General features: G+C 29.6%; 1 protein-coding gene across 1 annotated transcript in view; it reads left to right on the top strand.

Annotated features, from left to right (window-relative positions):
- The window catches only part of LOC113368005 (protein windpipe-like), a 110,785-nt gene extending 100,410 nt beyond the window's left edge, over positions 1-10,375 (top strand). The window contains exon 2 of the mRNA XM_026609565.1: positions 8,343-10,375. Within this exon, the coding sequence (XP_026465350.1) occupies positions 8,356-10,311 (1,956 nt within the window). The 5' untranslated portion in view covers positions 8,343-8,355 and the 3' untranslated portion in view covers positions 10,312-10,375. The remainder of the gene's footprint in view (positions 1-8,342) is intronic.
- Positions 10,376-12,453: the final 2,078 nt, after the last annotated feature.

Genomic DNA, 12,453 nt, shown 5'->3' with positions numbered 1-12,453 from the left:
TAAAATACTTATTGATAAAATAATTGTTTAAAATATTACTCAGTTTTTTTTTGTAGAAGTAGTTCTCTAGAGAATTCAGCAAAGCAATATTCACACTCTTTTGTCGGATTTGTTTTATAAAATAACATTAGGTGGACGACCACTCACAAAATATTTCTTCTATCATTTTTGAAATATAAATGATAATATTTTTCTCAATTGTAGAAAATTAATGCATGCATTCCAATTTATGACAAAAAATTTCAACACAAAGTATTTAAATATTTTGTGTTGGAAAATTTTAAGAGTTTCTTATCAGATGTAAAGAAAAAAATATATAATAAAACTAGTGGGGTGTATGGCATCGTGCCTTAAGGCAAATTGCTGGAACTTCCCGTACCATAACGAAATGATCGAGAAATATTAAATGTTTTAAAATAGATTATTATAAATATTGTAACATTGTAGAATATTTATAAGAATTATATAAACTAAATTGGAAAGTTGAAATTATTTGTTTAAAGTATATTAGAACAGAATTAAAATAAAAATCTAAATTATTTTCGATATACAAAAAATTTTTTTTTTGAAAAATTACTCTTATTATAAAAATACTCATTTTTAAAGCAAACATGACTGCAAATAAAATATTCTCAAATATAAGAATTTGCGAGTGGCTGATTAACCAAAAGATTTAAATTATTCATTTACAATTTTCAATAAATTTTAGAATTTTTCTGAAACATTGTAATATTATCCGCTTAACTGTTCCTTACAACTTAGAATTACCAGAAAATCATGTTTTGTCGTCTTTGCATAACCATTAACCCATTAGGGGCTTAGTAGATAATTCAGCAATAAAAATATTCATTGCAAAGGTAATAAATTTTATCAATATTTTCTGTTTGATACCTTTTGAACTTTAGTTAAACGGAACTTGTGAACTGGTCCTCTCTAACAAACTAAGAGAAACAGAGAATAAACCGTTAGAAGTAATAACGAGAATGTGACATTGTGCAAAAGTTGCATAACTTAGGAAGGATGATAAGTTTAGTGATTATTATAAGATGAAAGGTATGCCAAACTTGGGAGTGCTACTTATACTTAATACTATTGGTACTTTGTGAATACTCTTGTGAACCATTCAGTTCGAGAATTTGTTAGAACAAAGTACTGCCATTGTCCATAACTCCCAAATTTCTACGTTTATCTAAAGTATCATTCATAACCCGATTTTATCTCTTATCAGCGAGTTATTTGTCGCGAATGCGTACGCCACGTGCGAACGGGAACGCGCTATACAACTTTACCTATACTACACCTCGTCGCTAATCGAAACCTACTTACAGATAAATATTACATATAATAATATTGTACTACAGTTTAGTTATGGCCATTTTAACGATAGGTTATTGTTGCAATTGTGTCCCAACTAGTTTAATACATTCTGTGCTAAATAAATTCCCTTATTAGTTATGTGCTTCAAAAGGCAGTAAGTATTTGTTATGTAATTAATACCGGAGCCTTGGTTTCGTTATGCTATTAGCACTTCAAAAGTAGTTTTATAGCAACGGTCGTAGAATGTGTTCATAACACGTCCATTGAGATGAATCATAGCTTGTAATGCAAATATACAATAAATTTTAAATTATCACGATTTTGTAATCCATACAGATAAATCTTACTATTATTATTATTCTTCCTGCTTGATTTTTCCTTTAACTAATATTTGACAAATTTGGAAATCGAAGCAAATTAGTACATCAAATAACAAGATAAAAAGAATACCTTATCCTGCTAATGTGTAATGTTATCAAAATACTTGTCTTATCAATTAAAAATAATATATGTTTATCACACACAAGTATTTATATGGCGCTAAATAAATTATACGTGTGACAACTAAATCTCTAACTACACTATTTTTCATGTAAGATAATCTTGAAAACCACATTGCTATAATAGAAATGTAATAAATATTCCGTTTCTCTCTTTTATCCCAGATATCGTATTTTTAATTTTTATCGATTTTTTCCAAAATATTTGCATACAAGATGTGCAGTGCATTGACCTAACCTAAATGAAACAAGAAACTTCTACATTTTTTTTTAAACGTATATGATAACGTTTACTTGTACTTTAATTACATCTCGAATAACGAACAACCAAGGTAGTTAGATATTCGAGACACAAAGTATAAATTAAAGATTGTAATGAATTATTTTGTAATGAAAATTAAAGGTTTATTAAGAACTAATAGTGTATTGATTAAATAATTAACTTATTGATTACAATTATATAAAAGTAGTACAATCGTACTCGTTACCAAGATTATATTTAATTATGTTAAATACCAGTAGGTATGATTGATGATTATGTTTTGAATTAAAAACATATGTTTCTTATAAAATTACATACAGATAGTATAATTATTTAATTTATAATATTTTTCATACAGAAAACCCTACAAAAACTGTCGACCACAAGATAGACGTATGTTCATCATGCAAAAGTCTTGAAAACTTGTTTTTGTTTTTAGTTTATTGAGAGAATAATTGTTAAAAATATCATATTTTTCATACAGAAAACACTACAAAAATTAACATAAACAAGGATTTTTGAAGACTTACAGAAGTGTATTAATTGATATTAATGACGACAAAATTGCCAGATTTTTTTTATTTCTAAAGTTTATTTTTATTGATCTAGCTAACTCAGAATTTACCTCCTTACATTGTTTTATACCTATTCTATTCAATATTTCATAAACACAACAAGACCAGATTGACGAACAAAAGTCCTAAAGACTTGGAACGTTTTCTCTGGTTCCTTTCTCCCGAAATCGCAAAAGTTCGTACCATGTGCGTTCGATCCGAATTAGAACAAGAACTGTTAAGAGCAAAATATTTGCATACGAAAAGACGTTAGTGCATTGGCCTAACTAGTACCAGCCTATCCAGTGCACTGACGATGTGATTCATTCCAGTCGGTTACGCAAGCCGTGACGCCGTCCTGGTGCCCTGACACCAGGACCACTCCTGTCCCCACACATCAATTCTCTCAAACGCGGCCGACGAACATCTGCAACTTATTATTTATGTGCCAACGGTAATGATTTACTGATTTATTGATTTGTAAATATTTTCAACTGATTGTAATAAGTTGTATCGACAGCTTTAGTATTGGGGATTCTAGGTAACACGGTTCACTGATAATTTTTGATTTATATTAGATGGATAGTATTAGTTGGAAGTAAACTGAAATTAATAGGTCTTTTCTCGGATGTGATCTTTCATCTAACTACTTGTTTGTGAAATGATAAGATAAATGATGTTGAAGGATTTGCGATTAAGTCACTGATGGGTACTTAACTTATTAAGTAAATACTCATCTTCTCTATAATATATTGAAAGATCAAGTTCATCTTAAGAATAACGCTATATTTTATATTTTGCAAAATATTGTCTGTATAAAATATGAGCAATCACCTTCTCCACTCATCGATTTTAAAAGAAGTGTTCTTGCAGTATTATAAATGTTTTTATCTTCTATTCATAAAATGCCAAATTACTCAAAAACTTGCTTTCGGAAGTATTATGAGTTTAATTCTGAAATTTCAATTTTATTCAGAATTCTATTGGATTCCTTTATTGCATGCCAATTTGATTATAATACATCCTAAATCGAACTCATTTTGCCCTTTTTGGCTAGATAGACTGTATTATAATATATTAAAGCCAATTGATAAATTAAAACTTTAACAATATTAATAACGATGTTCTATCATAATATGATTACTCTACTCATAAGATTTTGATAAATTTATTTCTTGCTCCAGATGGCTTGGTATATTTTATTATAATGACTGCTTTTAATCTTCATTCTGATGAACAAGTTTGAGATAATTCTAGACTGGAATTATGTCCAATATCAAAATTCACGTTGTGTAATTGCGATAAAATTATAGTATTCATCGGCGTAGATAATCATGATAAATTAATCTGTCGGAGCCTTATTTCATAAACCGGGATACTTGATCAATTTACTAAAAATTGGATTAGAAGTGAGGAAAATGCATGTAAACTGGAAAAAGTCATTAACCAGTCTTGATAGATTTTGATATTTCGAATTCCATTCCAATTTTGTCATAAATCCGAGCTCGTTAGTTCTCGGTTATAAAAAGTAGGCGTTTTGTGCAACAGAAAGTGTTTTTCTCTATATTTTATAAGCTATTCCCGACTTACAAGGATTGCTTCATTCTTATCTCCGTAATAGGATCATTGTTTTATTGCACATGTGCCATAAAATCTGCACAAAAGAACAGAGTCGAACGCCGGCGCCGCGGCTTCAAGAAAAATTGGAGGCGCGGCAGCAACAGCAAAAAGAGAGTTAATAGCTCAATTTATGCTGCGATAGAAACTTGTTATAAAAATATTGAATTTTATTGCATATTCATTCATTATATGCAATATCATGGGATGGTATTTTTAGGTCTAAGTTATGGTGATTGGAATTTATAACATGCGATTAATTAATTATTTAATAAGCATACTGAATTATGAATGCAAATTTTCTAGGCGAATATTCAAAGAAGGTCGATTATTTATTTAAATCGCAATATTTGTTGAATAACACTGAAAATATTCAATGAGTAATTGAAACAATATTTGCTAATATCTTGAAACCTATTAGTATTTTATAGAAGTTAAAAAGAATTACTTATAAATTGTTAAAAAAGTAGTAATTCTGCATTCTGATATTTTGTGAATTCATTAACTGAAGAGAACTGAGAATAATTATTTGTAGTAATTAGCTCTACACATTTATTGACATCGAATTTTGAATTTTCTTCTAAACATAAGCAGTATTTAATTTTATGAATTTTCGGTTCGAATATTATTCAAGGAATGCTTAATATATTCAAATAAAATATACAAGAATAATCGACCAATTACTGTTGTTGCTGAAGTATATAATCTATTATATACGGCAATTTTCATTTCAAATATATTTGAGTCATCTTAATCTACATGGTATAAGTAAATAATTATTTATCATTTTCATTCATCACAGACTTCTATCTTTTCTTCGAATAAACTTTAATCTTTTTATCAATTGAATCAAATAGTTTTCAAGTGATTCATAGAATTATGTACAAAATTGTTCGAAACAATGTTAATGGTAATTCTTCATGCAGAAATTTCAAATATAAGTTGAAGTACGTTTGGGAATCACGTCTTGTATTTGGTCCCAATATAGGGTCATGTTTCATTTTATTACTTTTGCAAACAATTGCAAAGCATTATTTGCAAAATTAGAACATTGATAAGATTATTCCTTTATCTTCGGATCGCCTTATAATATTATCTGTTAAAATTTTGACCTGTGAAGTCAAGGTTCTTTTTCGTCGAGACGTCGATGGAAATAAGAATCGCTTCCGTTGTCGAATAACTAACTTATTATAATTCAAGAGAAAAAAAACGTCACATGGGAATTAGAATTGTGCTTTAATATTATATGATAAAATACAGATATCAAAAAAAAATGTTTCATTAGGAATCTTATCGCCAACTATTTTATCGCGGCTCTTGATGATATGATTGTACTCGTTAGGTTAAACGGTTTGTGAAGTTTCATAACAATATACTTGAAAATTATCACACAATTTTATTCCATTCAAGGTATGTTGTATGATAAAACACTAGGCTAAGTAATAATTCCATAAATAAAAGCGTTTTTTAGCAATTAATACAAAAACGTAATTCAATGAGTAAGGAGATACAATACCTCTTTTTGTATCTTAATTTGATTTGATTGATCTTACTTCTATGATTTGCATAAATGATGTTTAGTTTTTTTCACTCGTTTTCAACTTTAGAAATAAACAATAATATTTTCAATTTATTTAATAATGATAAAAAACACAAGAAGAGTTTTTATTATTATTAAAAGATAAACAGAAAGTAAGCTATCCAAATAAGCAGAAATTTATATGGGAGAAATAAAATTATAATTGGCAGTGGCAAAATTGTAAGTGGTGTCTTACCTCAAGGCAAGGCATTTATCACATACTTTAATTAATTAAACTAATTTTTGTACGCCTATAATATTTTAGGTTGTTTATTTATGCCATGAACCTTAAAAAAATTCAGATGACTTAAACTACTATACGAAAGTAAGCTTGAATTGCCCATGAAATTACCAAATGACAAAAGATGACAAAATATTTTATGCTAAAATCACTCCTTGTTAAGAAGTGCTAAATATTCATTTACCCACCATCAATTGATATCATCTTATTCGCTTCTTTTTATTTATGCTATCATTTCAATTTCTTGTAACAAAAAGTTTTATTTATATCTGCTTTAATTAAGAAACATACATCAATGTCCATTAGTGCCCTTCAGCTCAAGTAACATCTTCAAGAAAAATCTTTGAGTTATGTTCCAATTAATTGAAACATTAATTTTATTTTGCAATCACTTGTGACAATTCGATCGAAGATGGTAATCGATTTATATTTATTGATTTAATTCCAAGATTGAATTGAATGAGTACAGTTTGAATAGTAATGACATAAATCTAAAATCCAGAGTGGGCTGTATAAATTCAATTAATTAGGCTAATTAAATAAGATTGACATTTGTGAACTGCAATTTAAGAGCACCTAAATAGTAAACTAGCTGTAAGTGGAATTCTGTCTTGAGGCATTTATGGCATCGTGCCTTAAGGCAAATTGCTGGAACTTCCCGTACCGAAATGTTCGAGGAATACTGAATGTTTTCAAATAGATTATTATAAATATTGTAACATTGTCTAATATTTATGAGAATTATATAAACTGAATTGCAGAGTTGAAAATAGTTGTAAAGTATATTAGAACTATAGCCAGAATTAAAAATAAAATCTGAAATATTTTTGATTAAAACAAAAAAAAAAAAAAAAAAAAAAAAAAAAAAAAAATTGAACAAAAATTTTTTTTCCAAAATCAATTATTTTGTTTAAGACAAGCAGAAAGTTCTTTGAATCATTTAAATCGGACGCTTAGTTCTCTCAAAAAATGCCATTTTTTACATATTTAGCTCCATATCTTCGAAATGGCTGGGCCTGCCTTTGCCAAAAACTAATAAGCACTTCTCCCAATCATTACTAATTGAATGCTTTTTAGATCATTCAAATCAGATACTCCGTTCTCTCAAAAAATTCGATTTCTATTTCTGCACTCTTTGCTCCGTATCTCCGAAACGGCTGGACCTGCTTTGCCAAAAAACTAATCAGCTCTTTTTCCTATCAATAGGAATCGAATGTTTTTGAACCATTCAAATCGGTTGATCCGTGCGCCCTAAAACGTGACTGGAAATTTGTATCCATACATACATACACACACACACACACACACACACACACACACACACACACAATCCATTTTTCTGAGGTATGCCAAAACGTTCAAAAACCTTCAAAACGTCGAGAAATGTTAAAATTTTCAATTCCGATTTTCGGCCCATACAATAACTTACCCTACGGGAAAGTTAATTAAGAATGCAATATTAATTTGCCGGTTCAAGAGCATATTTGTAATTGATTTTGGTCAACCTACTTAAAGATTTTTTATTCTTATTGTGAAAAAACTAATAAAAATTGTGGTTCAAATCTACGACGTTAAAACAATAGTGATATTCATTTTTTTTTAAATTTAGATCAAAATATGTTTTACCGATTTATTAACAATACGTGGAACAAAATGCATAACTGGTAATAATTCCACAAAGCCAAGCACTTCATAAAAAACATTAACGTATTTCCATTTAGCAAAAACTGCTCGGTAGTTTTACATATTTACGTATGCATTGTATTATTAACAATTCAATAAGTATTTATTATCGATCCTCTTAATAATAATCGATGTTATTTACGCAGAATTCTTTATATTTTTCTTTATTGCCATATTGACGTCTCCGTACGAGACCAAGGGTCAAAGTCGGAAACAAGTAAACGACTATGTAATTTTATTTATGGGTCTTATATAATATATAATCAACATGAAAGAACACAATTTGATAAGTACTGAACGAATTATAATTTAGATCTGTCAATTTTAATAATTTATACATGAGTTAATGAGAAATGCCTATATGCGAACTAGTTCATTAATTTTTGCGGTTATAATTAGAAATGCTCCGATAATGTGACAATTGTAAGTTTATACATGCCGATAAATAATATCTAGATTTAAATGAATCATATCATCAATATTAATATCTATCGACAGTGTAAAAGAATACATTTCAGTTGTTTAGATAATAAAATTTAGTATATGATATTATTATTATTATTTTCTAATATTATTTTTCTTTTCCCAGGTAGAGATTTTCCATGATGTCCCGGTTTCCGTGTGCAGTGGCATGCGCCCTGTTAATCTTCGCCCAAGTATCGAGGGCATTGGATTGCCCTGATTCATGCAACTGCTACAATGCACCAGATAGTTTAATCGAAGCCAACTGCACAGACTTAATTAAATTACAAAAATACCTCAATAGTGAGAAAACGTTCAATTTAGATATTCTCAAACTCAGTGATCCAACCATCACTACGATCAATGGTCAATTAGATAAGTTAAACAGTCTTAGCATATTAGATCTATCTGGTAACAATTTGAGTTCCGTGAAGAAGCTACCAAAAAATGTTGTTAAATTAGATTTAAGTAATAATTTCTTGAAGAGTATAGAAGATTTGCCGCAGAGCGTTAAGGAAGTAAATTTACGGGGAAACAGGATAATAGATTTGTCGTATAAAATTACGAGCTTGAAGCATCTGCGTAGATTCTTTTTGGAAAACAATTCATTAGCCTGTTCCTGTGAGACTATTCAAGTTCGCGATTGGTTGATTAAAAGCTACATCTCTACTGATAAACCATTCTGTCTCACAGACCAAGGAAAACAAATACTTCTTTCAGAAGTTAAAACTTCCGACGTATGTCTCAAAGTAAAAACAAAATATGATTTAGAAGATTTGATGCAAGGTGATGATCCATTAGGAGGATCCGTATTTCAAGGATCAGGTTCAGAACCTGATGACGAAGACTTATTTATCACAGTATCGTCCAAACCTCCGTCCAATGACAGTCACGATGATAAACATTCTATTTATGAAGGATCAGGAGAGAGTGACTTCGATTTTATAGACCAAGCAGTGACCTACGATGATATAGCTGAAGAATCGACATCTACTACAGAAGCGGTGAAATCAACCACGGAACAACCATTGAAAAAACCGTCTCCCATGGATGATACTGAAGACGAGGAGGAAGAGTCGGGATCAGGGTCAGGATCAGGAGATGGAGGTATATTGCCATTTAATGATTATGATGAATTTGATGCATTCTTTGCATCCGAGATACCTACAACTGAGGAACCTGTAACATCATCAAGTTCATTCTTTGATTGGAATCCATTTTCTTGGTTTTCTGGTTCCAATACGGCAACTGAAGAAGTTTCAGAGAGCACACCTGAAGCTAAAGTGGATGACGAAAAGGATGACGAGAACGATGAAGTTGCAACAACTGAAACTTTGATTACTGAAGCTCCAATCATTCCAAAAGTTGTTGAAAAAATACAAGCTGAAGTTCCAAAAACTGTTTCAGAAGAGAAAGTAGAAGTTAAAACAGACGAAGAAACTGAAAGTAAAAAGGATGTGGAGGACGATGTGGAATTAGGCAATGTAAGAAGTGAACAGGATGGTGACAATGTAACAACTTATGCTTGCCTCGGGGTATTATCTCTACTGTTATTATTACTTATCATATTTGTTATTTTCAAAAAACGAAAATCGGATAAAAAACGCAAAAGGCAAGGAAAACGTGATGTAGAAAGCCGCGGCACGGAGATGCGAGATATGAATAAAAAACTAATGGAACAAAATTCTGCAAAACCAGCAGCAAATGGAAAAAATGGAAACTTTGAAACTGATTCATTGTTACCAAATGGAGATAAAAAACCAGTAGCTATGCCAAGAATAGTGCCTAGCGCAATTGATCCAAAACCAGCTCTAGAAAAATTGTTGGATCCGAAAGCTGATGCTATTGAAACTTATGATAATGTTCCATTGCCTAAAAATGTAGCACCTGTTTCTTCTAATAAAGGTAGTTCTGTACTTCATCCAGTCAACGACCACGACAGTTCCAATGATTATAAAGTCAAAACCAAACTAAAAGAAATTCCAGAATCGTTACCGAAAACTCCTGTCCTGGTCAATAGGACAAGATCCAATGCTGGTGACATAATTGTAACCCCGGTAAATAAAAATGGTTTAAATGGAAATACTGGAAGATAAGTTTATAAGTTGTGGTGCACAAATATTAGACTTTACAATAAATTGTTATACAATACGAGTCGTAGTCAGGACATATTCGAAATTGTGATTTAGAAATTAATTATGTATGAGAGTTTGTCACAATTAATGTTATGTTGTTACAATTACAATCAAAATAATATATGAGTATATATTATTTTGATTGACATGAATTTGCGTTAAATTCAGGCAATTTATTTTATAATTTTGCCATCAGTTATTGTTAAAAGCGTTTACGTACTGTATAGAAGGTCAATTTGTTTAACCCTCCGTCGGTCGGCGTGGTCTGGCCAGACTTTTTTCGACTTCAATTAGAAAAATAAAATATTTCTAGTAATCCTATCGACTTGAAATTTATTGACTTTTCCTAAAATTTCATTAGCTGTCGATCAATGAAAAAATCAGGACGAAAAAATGTACAGAAGGATAATTATAAGGATTTTTTTTTTTTATACTTCGAACGGTCGGAAAGGTCTGTCTAGACCACCCATACATTTTGTATGGAATATACGTTTTTTCATGGTATTTTCTATTCAAACTGCGTTGTTTATATTCTTTGCTATGTGTTCTAACATGAATGTTAGTATTTTCATGACGAGAGTTTCTTGAAAACCTACCAAACTTATTGGTAATCGCAAACACTGAAAATCGGATGAGTAATGCACACATTCATTCAGGCGCCAAAAAGAATAAATACTGTTTTTCATTGATTTAAAACAGAAAAATTAACAAAAAAAGCAACGTTTTTTTTATATTTCTTGATTTTTTTATATAATCGTTAATACATAAGACACCAAACTCATTTATCCCATATAAATGCATGTAAAATGAATGGTGGTCCAGCCAGACCTTTCCGACCGTTCGAAGGTGAAAAAATATCCGACCGACGGAGGGTTAATTTTTATTTAACATTTTTTAGTTAATTACTTTATAAAGCATATCAAGAATTATATGCCTTAAGTAACGTTTAGGATATTAGAAGTTTAATAATTAGATAATTCGTTATATTGAAAAATATTTTATAATATTGTAGAATAATGCATTTTTAATATATAATGTTAATCGTCAAGAAGTTAAGATTGGCAAGATGGCTGTGATGTAATATCCAGAACTTTTCATACATCAACAACAATTATATCAATTGTAAATAAATAATATTTTTATTAAAAAAACATCCATGCTGCTATTATTATATTTAATTATGCAAAGTATGTTTAATTGTAATTTGTAGACTTAAGAAAGAGATTAATAATGTGAGTTGCCTAAACGACCTATTTTTTAGAAGTTTTTATTGCTAACTGTGCATTTTTCACCCTTGTGCCTTGACTTCATAAAAATTGGTTTCGAAAGAAACAACGCATGAAATTCCTACAATACCTCAATTCTTCAAATTCAAACATAGAATGTTGATATATTTAAAATGTTAAACATGTATAAAATATCGCTAATTAACTGTTAGACCTTAAAATGCACTAATTATAAGCTTTCTTTTACACAAATGCTTAAAGCATATTATTAATTTATTTATTTATGTTATGTACATAATATCGGTATATGAAAACCTATAATTATTAATAGTTGTTTATCAATGTCTTATTCTTGAATAGGTTTTAGCTGCCAAAAAGTTTCGTTATAATAATGTTAAAAAAATCTATGCATGATTAAAATGTAAAAGGTTATTTTAGTTTTAAGTAAGTTTATTTAAGAACTAGTCTTACATCTGTAATTATAAATAATAAACTGATTTTCTTATAAAATACGTTTTACACAGTATAACTTATATGTTCAATAAAGAGTATATTAAAATTTTATTTATTCACTTCTTATTTATGTCTGATAAATTCTTCTAGCAGTTTCGGTGAAAATGAAACTGGAAAAGATCATGAAACGAAGTTTCGTTAGCAGTAAAATAAAAATTTTGAATTGGAATTATCAATTATTTTAAGTATATGCTTTCAAACATTAATTTAGCGTTAAATGTCCAAAAGTGCATAGTGTTTTTAGACACTGATTTAAAATTAACAGTTTTATATGTTTGCAAGCACCATCTGAATTTCATAACAAACTTCAACGTATATTTGTGTTGCAATCATAGATAGAGTCACTTCATGCATGGAACTTCAC

This window comes from Ctenocephalides felis, unplaced genomic scaffold, assembly GCF_003426905.1.
Source record: "Ctenocephalides felis isolate EL2017-DRISC unplaced genomic scaffold, ASM342690v1 CF-g0.4_SCAFFOLD_01170, whole genome shotgun sequence".
Taxonomy (NCBI): domain Eukaryota; kingdom Metazoa; phylum Arthropoda; class Insecta; order Siphonaptera; family Pulicidae; genus Ctenocephalides; species Ctenocephalides felis.
The sequence above is the reverse complement of the archived record's forward strand: the minus strand, read 5'-3'. Positions and strand labels throughout refer to the sequence as shown.